The sequence below is a fragment of the Durio zibethinus genome, chromosome 6 (genome assembly GCF_047325235.1).
Source record: "Durio zibethinus cultivar Kanyao isolate XHJ-2024 chromosome 6, ASM4732523v1, whole genome shotgun sequence".
Lineage (NCBI taxonomy): Eukaryota > Viridiplantae > Streptophyta > Magnoliopsida > Malvales > Malvaceae > Durio > Durio zibethinus.
This window is the reverse complement of record NC_143167.1, coordinates 1,421,783-1,436,847: the sequence shown is the minus strand read 5'-3', so window position 1 is coordinate 1,436,847 and position 15,065 is coordinate 1,421,783. Positions and strand designations below refer to the sequence as shown.

At 33.3% G+C, this 15,065-nt stretch overlaps 3 protein-coding genes and 2 pseudogenes across 4 annotated transcripts; all 5 read left to right on the top strand.

Annotated features, from left to right (window-relative positions):
- Nucleotides 1-1,465, top strand: LOC111285323 (tropinone reductase homolog At2g29290-like). Its single transcript, XM_022874702.2, has 5 exons — nt 1-208; nt 350-557; nt 619-835; nt 916-1,022; nt 1,123-1,465. Exons 1-5 carry the CDS (start codon nt 81-83, stop codon nt 1,345-1,347), a joined length of 885 nt encoding a protein of 294 aa, XP_022730437.2. The 5' UTR covers nt 1-80; the 3' UTR covers nt 1,348-1,465.
- Nucleotides 1,466-3,980: 2,515 nt separating this feature from the next.
- Nucleotides 3,981-5,616, top strand: LOC111284212 (tropinone reductase homolog At5g06060-like). Its single transcript, XM_089761727.1, has 4 exons — nt 3,981-4,306; nt 4,516-4,732; nt 5,025-5,131; nt 5,250-5,616. The coding sequence occupies exons 1-4, from the start codon at nt 4,013-4,015 to the stop codon at nt 5,442-5,444; spliced, it is 813 nt and encodes a 270-aa protein (XP_089617853.1). The 5' UTR covers nt 3,981-4,012; the 3' UTR covers nt 5,445-5,616.
- Nucleotides 5,617-6,532: 916 nt separating this feature from the next.
- On the top strand, nt 6,533-10,437 carry LOC111284211 (uncharacterized; annotated as a pseudogene).
- A 3,257-nt stretch (nt 10,438-13,694) lies between these two features.
- LOC149518325 (tropinone reductase homolog At1g07440 pseudogene) lies at nt 13,695-14,134 on the top strand (annotated as a pseudogene).
- LOC111285342 (tropinone reductase homolog At2g29150-like) lies at nt 13,754-15,065 on the top strand. 2 transcript variants are annotated; one of them, XM_089761728.1, is made up of 5 exons: nt 13,754-13,774; nt 13,924-14,042; nt 14,192-14,408; nt 14,489-14,595; nt 14,697-15,065. In XM_089761728.1, the coding sequence occupies exons 3-5, from the start codon at nt 14,216-14,218 to the stop codon at nt 14,889-14,891; spliced, it is 495 nt and encodes a 164-aa protein (XP_089617854.1). In that variant the 5' UTR covers nt 13,754-13,774; nt 13,924-14,042; nt 14,192-14,215; the 3' UTR covers nt 14,892-15,065. The 2 variants fall into 2 exon arrangements, with proteins under 2 accessions (XP_089617854.1, XP_022730471.2); XM_022874736.2 differs by lacking the exon at nt 13,754-13,774 and having other exon boundaries at nt 13,993-14,130.

Genomic DNA, 15,065 nt, shown 5'->3' with positions numbered 1-15,065 from the left:
ATTTCGTATCGGATAAACATTAGTCACCAATGGCCTATATGGGGAGGAATATATCATCCACATACACAAAATATCTGTAAATGGCAGCAGAGAGAGAGAGAGAGAGGCTGAGGCAGAGAAGTGAGAATATGGCTCAAGCAGATAACTCTTACAGATGGAGTCTTCAAGGCATGACTGCACTTGTTACTGGTGGAACCAAAGGAATCGGGTAATTTTTCCTCTCTCTTTCTTTTTTGGCCTTCAATTAATTATCTGCAACTTGTTACCATCTGCTTTTGCAAATTTGATAATCTAATATTAAAAAAAGATTTTGTACTTTTCCAAATTTGACACCAATTACTGCAATTAGGCATGCTGTCGTAGAGGAATTGGCAGGACTAGGAGCTAGAGTACATACATGCTCCCGAACTGAAACTGACCTCAACAAATGCTTACTTGAATGGAAAGCAAGGGGTTTCCAAGTTACAGGTTCGGTCTGTGATGTTTCATCTCAGGCCCAAAGGGAGAAGCTACTGAACACAGTCTCCTCTGAATTTGAGGGGAAACTTAACATCTTGGTAAGCAACATCGACTTAGGTAATGTGAAATTCATGTTTCTGATAATCGTTGGTACTGCAGATAAACAATGTTGGGACGAATGTTGTGAAACTGGTTTCGGAGTACACAGCGGAAGAATTTTCATTTCTTATGAGTACCAATTATGAGTCAGCTCATTACGTGAGCCTACTTGCACATCCTCTTTTGAAAGCTTCAGAAGCAGGAAGCATTGTGTTTCTCTCTTCGGTTGGTGGCCTAACTCCAGTAAGATTTGCGTCTATATACGGAGCAACAAAAGGTAACGTTACTTCAAGTATATTGAAGATTGACATTAGCGCTTACCCCAAAAAACAAAAATCTTATACCATTTTGTTTCAGGGGCCATGAACCAGCTTGCAAAACTCTTGGCATGTGAATGGGCTGGAGATAATATTCGGGTTAATGTTGTTGCACCATGGGTGATCAGAACTCGCCTCAGTGAAAGCGTAAAAATTTTCCTTAACAGCGTTCAGCATGATCATAATTGGGCTTAGCCATCATGAATACTGTTATAACATTCATGTTTTCATTCTCCTTAAATTGCAGGTTTTTCAATATGAAAAATCAATTGAGGCTGTCATCAATCTAACTCCGATGGGACGCACTGGAGAGCCAAAGGAAGTGTCGGCGATGGTGGCATTCCTGTGTTTACCTGCAGCTTCTTATATAACAGGGCAGATTATTTATGTTGATGGAGGGATGACATTGAACGGCGTCTTCTTCCCAACACTGAAAACACATCTGTTCCCACGTCCCAACCCAAAATTGTAGTTTTGTAATGTAAAGGTTTCATGGACTGGGCCAAGATGGGCTATGGCTCGAGCCTTGGAAGCTAGTCAAGCCCACTTATAAGCCCAAACTTTGGTAATAATAATAGCACTTTTTTATATACTGTGAGTAAAATTTTATTTAATTAAATTAAAATATATTACTTATTTAACCATATAAAATCTTATACCTTAGGCTTTGCTTCAAATAATGAAAAAGTAGAATTAAATTAAAATATATTACTTCTTTAACAAATCAAAAGAATCCTTGATGATTTTGAGCTAAGTCGGTGCCTCATCGTTCTTTGATGGGGCCAATGGAGGGGGAACCCAGACTGTATCTGCTCCTTAAAAGTTGAAAGAGATCATTCAGCTGTTCACATGTTCCACCATTTTTAGGGCAACATGATGATGCTGTCTGAGCTCAGAAAGTGACCATTCCAGTTTCATAGAATAGAATATGAGAAGGATTAACATTAAACGCCAGACACAAAGTAATTCTAAAATTTGACATGCTGGAAGAAATCTGATTAGGAAAGGAAAACCTAACCAAACCAGAAACTTGGTGCCATGTCACACACGCAAGAAACAGATCACTTGTCCAATAAATGATGGTTGAAAAATTGAATCCTGTGACGATAAACCTCGTGCCACTTTGGATCCACTTTGGATAAGATAGGCCACTCTCCGGGGCTGTTTCTTTCTGGACTAGACCTAGAATCCGCTATAGGCCGTGTTATGGAGCTCGGATGATTCGGAGATGATTCGGAGAATACGAGGGGATAATCATAGGGATGTCCAAAGATTGTTGAATAGCTTCAGTTGGTGAAGCTTTTTTGGACTTGGCTTTGTCTCTACGATGAATAATCATGTGGCCTTCCGGAGCTTGTGCATTGGAGAAACCTCTCTTGCAAATGATGAATTTTAAGAAGAAGAAAGAACTATAGGATCTCACTGAGTTTTTTGTGAGTCCTTAAAAACTTGTCATTCCTTTATATAGAAAATATACTACAACACAAATGTTAGTTTCCTTGATAGAATTGGAAACTATGATAAAGAATTAAATATAATATATGTGAGTTTACAATAATCAAGGGATGTGAAATCTGTCCTGAGGACCTTTAGGCTACTATTGCTCCATTTATTTTGTTGACCGTTGGACATGAGAGCTCCATCTTTGGCTACTGTTTGTCTTGATTGTTTGTTGAATATTATGCTCTGTTTCCTCCTTCCACACTTTATTATTTGAGTTAATTGGGGCAGAGATGATGGGAGTATCTCTTTCTACACTCCCCCTCAAATTGGACACGGGAAGACTCCATAGTCCAAGTTGGACTCACAAATCCTCGAAAGAGGCTCGAGAGAAAGGCTTAGTAAAAATGTCTGCTACTTGCTTGCTTGAAGAAACAAACCGGGTTACAAGAGAGCCTAATGCCACCTTCTCACGTAGAAAGTGATTATCAATCTCAATATGTTTCCTCCGAGCATGAAAGACAGGATTAATAGTCATATGAAGCGCTGACATATTGTCACACAAGAGTGTTGCTGGTTGTTGCATGTAAAGACCAGTATCTCGAAGAATAAAAGAAATCCAAGTTCAGCGCTAGTGCAGGCTAAAGCGCGATATTCTGCTTCTGCACTAGAACGAGCCACCCTAGGTTGTTTTTTTGAACTCCGAGTAATGCAATTTCCACTAAGAAAAGTACAATATCCAAAAGATGATCGCCTAGTAAGTCGACAGCCTGCCCAATCAGCATCAGAAAAAGCATACAGTTCAAGTGTAGTAGCAGATAAAAGTCGAATACCAAATGTAATAGTTCCTTTGACATAACGTAAAATTCTTTTAACAAGCTGGAAGTGAAACTTTGTGGGAGAATGCATGAATTGTGAGACATAATTGACACTATAGGTGATGTCTGGCCTAGTAAATGTCAAGTATTGTAAGCCACCAACAATGCTACGATAATGATGAGCATCTTGAAATAGTTAATCGGAAGCTGTACGAAGCTTAGCAACCATAGGGGTGGATATTGGCTTGCAATCAATCATTTTTTCCTTTTCAAGCAACTCAGTTGCATATTTTGCTTGGTTGAGAAAAAAGGCTTGAGAGAATCGATGTTGAGCGAAAAGTCTCCAATCCAATTATATCAGCGAAAGTAAAATCAAATAATAAATCAAACACACAAGAGATAATAATTTAATATGGTGCGGTCTAACTGATCTATATCTACGGATGAAAAACAAGATCCACTAGTTGTAGAGAATTACAAACTTACATTAAATCATCAATCTCACTTAACAATCAATACTCATAACAAACTTTCAATCTCCTCTAGTCTTATGAAGTATTACAATCCAAACAAACACAAACTCAAACCCTTATGCACCCTTTCAACATAACCAAATACATACCCATATGCTCCCATACATCGTATCTATATAGATTCTCTCAGTCTCCTCTAGTCCATTCACAAACAAACATACACATCCATAAGACATAGAGCTCCAATCTCCTATGAGGTGTCTATCTCATAAAATCTTACAACTCTCTTACATTTTTTTCTCATACCTAATCCTGTAAAGACTTCACATATTTATAATCATATTTTGCTACTGTTACTGGTGGAACCAAAGGAATCGGGTGAGGGGACTATACTTCCCTTCTCTGTATGGTTCATGAGATTGTTCTTTCACTTAAAATGTTTCTGTTAATTTCTGCAATATATATATTTCTTGTTGTTAAATTGTGTTGTAGGCTTGCTGTTGTGGAAGAATTGGCAGTACTTGGGGCAACAGTTTATACATGCTCGCGCAACGAAGATCAGCTGAACGAGTGCTTGAAAGAATGGAGGATGAAGGGTTTACAAGTTCTTGGTTCAGTCTGTGATGTAACCTCCCCAGCTGAAAGACAAAGGCTGGTGAACAAAGTTTCCTGTCTGTTCAGTGGGAAACTTAACATTCTTGTAAGTTTCATTATCTTTGGTAGGAAGCATCAATTTTATCACGATATTAATAAAATTATTTTGTACTTTCATCAGAAAACAGAGTAGTCACATGGCTGAAATTATAGAATCTGGTTTCTTTTAAACTTTCAAAGGATATGTAGTCCTCAACTGAGCAGATGATTGAGTTGAGCCGAACATTTGAAGAATTTTTGTGTAAATTGTTATAGATAAACAATGTTGGGACAAACGTTTGGAAAGCAACCATCGATTTCACAAGTGAAGAACTGTCAAATCTGATAAGAACCAATTTTGAATCGGCTTTCCACTTCTGCCAACTTGCTTATCCCCTTCTCAAAGCATCAGGAGCTGGAAGCATTGTTTTTGTTTCTTCTGTTGCCGGTGTGCTCTCACTCAATGTTGGATCTATCTATGGGTCAACTAAAGGTACCTATTTGAAAATGATATAAATCTTAGTTATTTTGAATTTTTATGTTCCTCAAACTCTGCTTTTTTTTTTTTTTTTCTGAATGTACTTATATCTAACACATATTTATCGGATATGGGTATGAAATTTTGATCTTTCATATATACAAAAAAGATTGAACATAACAGTGTTTGGACACCCACTTGTATCTCATACTCACTCCGGATCCGAGTAATTATGTTAAATTTTAATAGTGTTAAAAATTTTGTGGTGGAGAACTGTAATTAAATTTTATGCAATATTTTTAAACAGGAGCAATGAACCAATTGACAAAGGATTTGGCATGTGAGTGGGCAAAAGACAATATCAGGAGCAATTGTGTTGCACCTTGGTTCATCAGAACCCCACTTGTTGAACCAGTATCTCTTCAGCATGCTTCTTTTTTTTTTTTTTTTGTGAATTATAGTTTCCTCTCGATGAATTAACAAATTCTGAAAGTACTCTGATATTGAATTCTTTTTCCTATTTTTTTTTCAGATTCTCAGTAGCAATAAATTCTTGGAAGCTCTAAACTTTCGAACTCCACTGGGTCGCCCTGGACAGCCGGAAGAGGTTGCCCATTTGGTAGCATTCCTATGCCTTCCAGCGTCCTCTTACATAACGGGCCAAATTATTTGCGTTGATGGTGGGGTGACAGCAAATGGGTTTTTCTTCCCAAGAACAAGACTTTGAAAACTAATGAAAGAAAGAGAAACAGTGTTTGTTTTCTTTCTTCCTACTTTATTGGATTCGAGAAAAGATTCTAATTGCTTTCACCAATATGACAAGACATTAATTATATTTTATTTAAATATCACTTTAATCAATGTTATTAAGCACGATTCAGTTATTTTCTATTAATGGAAACTTGGTACCCTTTAAAACAGAATTATTTTCTATTTAAACTAACAGTCAATAATCCAATAAAAAAATAATAAATTAATATTTTTATATCCTAGTTGATAATCAATCAAGAAGGATTTTTTTTTCAAGATTTTGAAAACTAAAGAAGGTAAGAGAAACTTTGTTTGTTTTCTTTTTTTTTTTTTTGTTTTATTGGGTTGGAGAAAATATTTTAATTATTTTCATCAATTTGACAATACATTAATTATATTTTTTTAAATATCACTTTAATTAATATTATTAAACTTGATTTAATATTTTTCTATTAGAGATTGTTTACGTTATTTAACTAATTACTAGGGTTTAGTTAATGGTACCAAATTGCCGTTAATTGAAAGCTATTGTCATTTGTCAAAAAGATTTGAAAGGTTGTAAGCTATTTTATTTTGTACTACTATATATATATATTTTTTATTTGGTGCATATTTGATAAACTCCTCTCAAAATACTGCTTATAAGTTTAAGTTATGCAAATTTTATCAGCTTTTTATTCAGCAAAATTTACCCTTTCTTCTCTTTAATTCATCACCAAAAAGAAAAGAAATTGAATAATAAAAAAGAACAGTCTCTTGAGGATATCCTTGAAGAAAATAATGACAATTCTTGTATTGTTTAGATGCTCACCAAGCGTTTAATTATATGGCCCCATTGCCAAGTCTTCCAAATATTATAACGTGAAGCAATAATATAATAGAGGAATAGAAGATTTAAAGGGAGATTTCGTGGGAACAATGGAAGCTCCAATCGCAGTTGTTAAGTAAAACCAGGAAACGCTTATGCTAATTATTAGAAAATAATTTTGTTTTTCCTTGATGATAATATCATTATTATGATATAATCGATTAAAAATTACAATCTATTGAATAATATGAATAACCATGTTTAATTACCTAAAACTTGCAAATGCGCAAGCACTTACATCAACTGCTTCAATTTTTATTTCTTTGATTTTTGACGCCTCTACACCAGAAGCTTCAAGCTTTTGTTCTTTTCTTTCCTTGTGGTGGCCTTGGGTTTTTCATCTTCCTGTCTTTTCTTTCTTCTCCAAAACTGATGAACAAAGATTTTACTTTCCCGATGAACTTTTTGGTGATCATTTTCGGGTTCATAGCACTCGATTGCAGGAAATTTCAGCAGTAGGCTTGCTGTCTGTGCTTTAGCTTTGGGACAAATAACAGTCTTTCTAACTATTATCACTTCATTTTTCATGTAGGTATGCCATTGTAGAGGAATTGGCAACGTTTGGGAGCAGAATACATACATGCTCTCGAAATGAAACCCAGCTTAAACAATGTTTAAGTGAATGGGAGAAGAAGGGCTTCGAAGTCACTGGCTCAGTCATTGATGTATCATCCCCAGCCGAACGAGAAAAGCTAGTGAACACAGACTCCTCTCTTTTCAGTCACAAACTTGACATTCTTGTAAGTCCAACTAGATCGATTTGCTCAGATAGTTAAAAAAAAAAACCATTTACATGATGGAATTAGATACTTGTGTGCCTAATTTCTGACTCTAGGTAAACAACGTCGGAGTAAATTTATGGAAGCCAACCGTGGAATTCACTGCTGAAGAGTTCTCAACTCTAACGACTACAAATTTCGAATCTGCATATCATCTTTGCCAACTTTCACATCTATTTAGAAAGCTTCGGGTCCAGGAAACATTGTTTTCATATCTTCAGTTGCTGGGATTGTATCAGTAAATATAGGTGGATCCTCGTATAGTGCATATAAAGGTGATTTTTTTTTCCTTACACATCATAATTTTACACCTGCTATCGAAAAAAAATGCCTTAAAATGATGTGATCTTTGGTTTCATATATTTGCATTGAACCAACTGACAAAGAGTTTGGCATGCGAATGGGCAAAAGACAATATAAGGACTAATTCTGTTGCGCCTGGTTTCATCAGAACTATTGAGATTTGCTTTGAATCTTATAATCCCATTGAAAGTTATAAGAGCTTTGAGTTTGTTTTGTATCCCACATCGAGATTTTAGTAAAGGTATAAGTGGTTTCACCCTTATAAATAAGATATTTTGGTTTTGGTTTGATAGTCTCAGACAGTTAGACACCAAGAGAATAGCTAGGTGAGTAAGTTATTAAAATGGTGTAATTGAATTTTGTGTTAAGTTTTGAGTAAGGAGTTTTTGGAGGTTTTTCTCATTCTAAAAGTCTCACAGTTGTAAAGTTTTATTTGTTATTGGATTGGGTTTGAAGTATGTCATTTTGAGTTGGGCCGACACAAATATATTTGTGTTTGATTTGAGTTGACTATTTTGTGTGTGGATGCTGCATGTGCGTGTTGATTTTTTCAACAAGTGGTATCAGAGCGAGGTTCAAGATTTAAGGTTCATGGGCCCAAGAGATCATGAAGCAGTGTTTGAAGATGTCTGAAGAAGATATGTCTTAAGTTTGAGATTTTGTTATTTGATGGAAAGAGTCATTTCATATTATGGTAAAGTACGATTCAAGATCTGTTAGTACAACAAGGGTTGGATTAGGCATTAGAGAGTAGTAAGCCTGAGAGAATGTCTGACGCTAATTGGAATAAGATTCAGAAGAGAGCTGTTAGTAATATTAGATTAACACTAGCTCCAGAGGTAAAGTACAGTGTGTTGACTAAGAGTACTTCGAAGAGTTTGTGGGATAAGCTTGAAGGTATTTATGCTTTGAAGTCGTTGACTAATATATTATGTTTGAAGATAGATCTGTATTCTCTGAAGATGGAAGAAGGTATGAATCTTTATAATCACCTGAATAAATTTAATAGATTGGTTTTTCAATTATTGGTAATTTCTGTTGATGAGTTAAAAGATAAAGAGAAGGCTTTAATTTTGTTGTCATCTTTGCCTAAGTCTTATACACCTTTAGTTCAGACTTTATTGGTGGGTAAGTCTACTTTGAAGTTGAATGATATGATTATCCTGTTACGTGAGAACAAAAGGTTTATGGGAGCACATTACTCATCACTTGGGGAGAGTACATTAGGTGCAGAGAGTTTTTTCGAGAAAGGACTAAAAAAAAATTAATGGATCAAGAGAGAGATCTAAGTCAAGAAACAAAAATTACAATGGCATAAAATGTTATTATTGTGGTAAAAAAAGACATATCCAAGTGCGCTGTAGGAAGCTGAAAAGGGATATGACTGCTTTCAAAAAGGCAAATGATGAGAAAAAATCAGATGAAGAAAAGAGTGATACTGCTGCCATCATGTTTGATGATGATGATGTTTTGACAACTTGTGTGGATGAGACTCAGATTTTTAAAGATGATAAAGGTTGAATTTTAGATTCAATTGCTACAGTTCATGTTTGCAATATAGGAGTTATTTTGTAGAGTTGGATGAGAATGAGAAGTATGAAGATATTGTAGTTGCCAACAACAAAAAGATACAGATTCAAGACATTGGGAGTATTCACCTTAGATCTCACAATAATTTTGTTAGGATGCTTCGTCATGTAAGATATGTACCGAGTTATAGAAACAATTTAATTACTTTGGGTGAATTAGCTTCTTGAAGGTACACATATTATGATAATAATGATTGGTTGAAAGTGTACAAGAATGGTAGTGTGATTTTAAAAGAGAATAGGATCAAAAATCACTTGTACATGCTTGATGGAGGCTCAGTTGCTGGGATCCCTGCAATGAAAGAAAAGAAGAAAGGTAAGCGTGTTAGCTTGATAAATACTATTGAAATAATTGTAGATTCAAGTCAAGGAAGGATTTGTTGGGATTTATCTTGAATCTTATAATCCCACATTGAAAGTTATAAGAGCTTTGAGTTTGTCTTGTATCCCACATCAAGAGTTTAGTAAAGGTATAAGGGGTTTCACCCTTATAAATAAGATATTTTAGTTTTAATTTGATAATCTCAGACAGTTAGATACCAAGAAAATAGCTAGGTGAGTAGGCTATTAAAATGGTATAGTTTGGTTTTAGGTTAAGTTTTGTGTAAGGAGTTTTTGGAAACTTTTCTCATTCTAAAAATCTCTCACAGTTGTAAATATTTATTTGTTATTGGATTGAGTTTGGAGTAGGTTATTTTGAGTTGAGCCGAAACAAATATATTTGTGTGTTTTTATATTTGATTTGAGCTTATTATTTTATGTGTGGATGCTGCGTGTGTGTATTGATTTTTTCAACAAGAACTCCTCTTACTGAAGTTGTAAGATCATTTTTCTAACGTCTATGAAGCATAAATCAGGCTATTATTATTTAGCTATAATCATAATTTTGTTTTTCTTCCTCGCAGGATTTTCAAGAAGAAAATTTGTTGAAAGCTGTCATCTCACGAACTCTTTTGGGACGTAGATGAGAGCCTGAAGAAATCTCTTCCTTGGTGGCATTCCTATGCCTGCTGTCAGCCTCGTTCATTACAAGACATATTATTTGTGTTGATGGAAGGGTGACAGTGAATAGCTTCTCGTTCCAAAGAACATGATAAACTATGCATTACAAGGCTGAATTATTGTCCAGGGGGACAACTTTAATACCTATCTCTATATATCATGTTCTCATTTTCAAGTTTGAGCGACCAAGTTTTTCCCATTCAACATGTATAATAGGGTTGATATAGTGCCTAGATCATTGAGATCGTATTCTTCTAACTGGATTTAACAGAGGAAATCTATCAATCTGTTCACTTGCAGTGTTCTGTGAAATTATTGAAAACGAATTTGAATTGATCTCTCTCTTAATGCGTTAATATTCGTTTTCTTTAGCTACGGAAGAAAATGTTATAATTTGATATGGAAGATGCTGTATTGAAATAAAAGTACCCAAATCTTTAAACCTTCAAATAGGACAAAAAGAATTAGATTTACATGACAACTTGTACATAAAAACCTGAAAACACTAATAAGATTTTGCCATTTTAGATTATCTAGATGTTTTAATTTTACATGGAAGTTTCTGTGTTGAAATAATAGAACTAGCCAACAGCTGTGTACTCGTTTGATACTGTTAGGATATGTTCAATGTATAGGATCATGATAAGATATAATAAAATGATATTACGAATAAAATTAAATTAAATAATATTATTTTATCTTGTATTTAATACATGTAAGGATTAAAATATAATAATTTTATTTATTGATCAAAATTATTTTTTTTAAGTTTATATAATTTAAATTATTGATATAATTTTTAAAGGTATAATGAGACATGTAAATTCAATTCTATAGATTAAAAATAATTCTCTCCACTTAAAAAAAATTAGATCATCCTATACTAAAAAGATGATTTATCCTTTTCACAATCATATCATTTTTTTTAGATAGAAATCAAAAATGATACAAAATAATTATAATTATATCCTATTTACCATCCTCTGCATCAAAAATGATTTTAAACTTTTAATTTCAGTAATCAATATTTAAATTCTAACAATTTCGAATATAATAAAAATCAAAATTTTAATGATTTAATGACAAAGTATTAAATTTTTAATTTCAGTTATCAAAATTCAAATTATGAGTACTTCAAATATAAAACATTTGCACAAGAAAACCAAAATATACCTATAAGATTTTGCCAATCTATTTGAATTCAACTAGCATTAATAGCAAAGTCTTCCAAATATTATAAGGCGAAGCAATAATATAATAGAGGAAGATTTAAAAGGGAGATGTCTTGGGTACAACAAAAACTCTGATAGCGGTTGTTAAGAAAAACGAGAACACACTTATACTAATTATTAGAAAATATTTTTATTTTTCCTTAACAATAATACCATTAATATGATATAATCAATTATTTTTCTACTTCAATGTAGTAAACATTTTATGATGAAATGATATGCGGAAATATAACTTGGGCTATAAATGATCTGAATATGAATAAACAAACATATATTTATGATTTATTCATTTATTTTTAGAAGTGTTGGGACTCGATTCGTATTATTGTGTCTACCAGCAGGTTCTTATATGACAGGGCAGACTATTTGGATCGATGGGGGATGACAGTGAATTGCTTACTCTATCCTGCAATGGTCAGCACCCACGCCATTCCCAATCTTAAAATGATGCATAAGATCACTTCGGCAAAATTAAATAAATAAATAGAAATGATGCATAAGGCACCTCAACTACATGGTCAACTTCCTAGTTGTTGGTCGTCTTTCTCTTTCTTTCCCCTCTTAATTTGTCACTCTGAAAAACTCTAAATTGCAGCTCTTGCTTGAATATGGATTTTATTTCTGTTGTCTACCAAAATAAACTAAAAAATGCTTCTTGATTTTGGCTGCAAAATTTCTGCTATTCTTGTCATCACTAGTTGATATTAAGAACAAAAATGGCCTATTAGTAGTATACGATTAAATCCAAAGATAAATAAGAAATCAATCGAAAAATTAAAACAAGTGAAGTACAAATGTTTTAGATTGATCTTCCAAGCTAGTAATTTACAATATAAGCATGCAACATTCACCAACCACATGGGCAATTGTTTTAATACAAAATGAGTAACCAACATTCAAAGCTCCAAAAATGCAGTGTTTGCGTTTGCATGGGCACCCACTAAGATACAACATGCCCATATGGCCGGGTCATACAAAAATCAAATTATTTGTTACACATTTAAGAAAGCATCTAATGATTAGTATTTATTTCAGTAAGTTCATTAATTATTTTAATAATAATCAACTGACTTAACAAAACATAAATATATCTCATGATTTAAATAAAATATTGACACGTGGAGTAATAGTTTATAAATCCTCGTGAGAATGATAAAGAATTTTGAGAGTAAAATATTTTTGCATGCAGTTATATACAATGGGGTGGAATTCAAGATTTTAAGTCATGGGATCAAATTAAATAATAACTATAATTTAAAATTTTTTATTTAACATATAATATGTTATTATTTGATTAAAAGTTATAAAAACTTTAGGTAAAATATGGTATTTCATAATATAACCATAAATAAGATAAATGAAAAATTCAAATATTGAAATAAAAAATATATAATTATTAAAAATAAAAGAAACTCAAATAATTTTATTTAAAAATGTGCACAATGATCTTTCATAAAAAAAAATTATTAAATTGAAAAGTTTTAACAAATTTTCTCTTAGTGTAGAGAATAAAATTAAGATTTTCTTTTGATAAATATTAATAATTTTTTTATTTAAAATTAAAAAAATATATAATTTATTATTAATGATTTCAAAATCAAAAGACAAAGATGAATGGTCTCCTTGTAACATCATTGTAATTAACTCTATGAGAAAATAAGAATAAACCTTTTATAGTAGCTATAACGATTTTGTGTTGGTTTAAGCTTTTAAAGGATAAGACTTAATAGTGGGTTTAGACTTTTAAGAAATAATATTTGTGTCTTTTTTTGTTCTATTAACTCTTTTTTTTTTTTTGGTTAAATTTTTTTGAATAGTTTTGACATTTTAATATGAGTCATATTTAAATAATACATTTATTTTTAATTTGTTAATAAGAACTAAACTATAAATTTTAATACTTTTATAAATGAATTGAACTTTGAGATTTGAATTTTTTGTATTAAAATTTTTTTAAAATTATAAATACAAATTATGATCATAATCAAGTATTACATAATTGAATAATCAAATAATAAATTAAATAACAAATTTGAGTATAACTAAATAAATCTAATATAAAATTAAAATAAATTCGTATATAATAAAACTTGAACATAAATATTGAGATTTTAAATATTTATAATCACAAAAAATTATTTATCAAATTTTTTTTTAGAGGGGTCACTTTTACTTCGTTAAAGGAATACTTATAAATTAGATGCATTATGTACATGTAGAGGGCTGGAAAAATCTTGGGGTAGGCCCCCTTTTGTTCCAACGTGGCTCCACCACTGGCTATATATGTGGTAGAACTAATCAAGGCTGTCCTTTTCCACAATAATTTCGTATCGGATCAACATTAGTCACCAGTGGCCTAGATGGGGACGAGTATATCATCCACATACACAAAATATATCTAAATGGCAGCAGAGAGAGAGAGAGAGAGAGAGGCTGAGGCAGAGAAGTGAGAATATGGCTCAAGCAGATAACTCTAACAGATGGAGACTTCATGGCATGACTGCACTTGTTACTGGTGGAACCAAAGGAATCGGGTAATTTTTCCTCTCTTCTTCTTCTCCCTCTTTCTCTCTTGCTCATTTTTTTAGCCTGTAATTAATTATCTGCTTTTGTAAATTTGATAATCTAATATTAGAAAAAGATTTTGTACTTTTCCAAATTTGACACCTATTACTGCAATTAGGCATGCTATCGTAGAGGAATTGGCAGGACTAGGAGCTAGAGTTCATACATGCTCCCGAACTGAAACTGACCTCAACAAATGCTTACTTGAATGGAAAGCAAAGGGTTTCCAAGTTACAGGTTCGGTCTGTGATGTTTCATTTCAGGCCCAAAGGGAGAAGCTACTAAACACAGTCTCCTCTGAATTTGAGGGGAAACTTAACATCTGGTAAGCAACATCGACTTAGGTAATGTGAAACTCATGTTTTTGATCATCGTTGGTACTGCAGATAAACAATGTTGGGACGAATGTTATGAAACTGGTTTCGGAGTACACAGCGGAAGAATTTTCATTTCTTATGAGTACCAATTATGAGTCAGCTCATTACGTGAGCCTACTTGCACATCCTCTTTTGAAAGCTTCAGGAGCAGGAAGCATTGTGTTTCTCTCTTCAGTTGCTGGCCTAACTCCAGTAAGATATGCGTCTATATATGGAGCCGCAAAAGGTAACTTTACTTCAAGTATATTGAAGATTGACATTAACTCTTACCCCAAAAAACAAAAATCTAGTACCATTTTGTTTCAGGGGCCATAAACCAGCTTGCAAAACTCTTGGCATGTGAATGGGCTGGAGATAATATTCGGGTTAATGTTGTTGCGCCATTTGTGATCAGAACTCCCCTCACTGAAAGTGTAAAAATTTTCCTTTAACAGCTTTCAGCATGATCATAATTGGGCTTAGCCATCATGAATAGTATTATATTATTCACGTTTTCGTTCTTCTCAATTTGCAGGTTATTCAAGATGAAAAATCAATTGAGGCCATCATCAATCTAATTCCGATGGGACGCATTGCAGAGCCAAAGGATGCGTCGGCGACGGTGGCATTCCTGTGCTTACCTGCAGCTTCTTATATAACAGGGCAGATTATTTGCGTTGATGGAGGGGTGACATTGAGAGGCGTCTTCTTCCCAAGAAACATACCCTGAAAACACAACTGTTCCCAAGTCCCAGCCCAAATTTGTAGTTTTGCAACGCATAAGACACTTTTGAACTAGAGGTTGCATGGACTGGGCCAAGATGGGCTATGGCTCGAGCCTCGGGAAGCTAGTGAGCCCATTTACAAGCCCAAACTTTGGTAATAATAATAGCACTTTTTTATA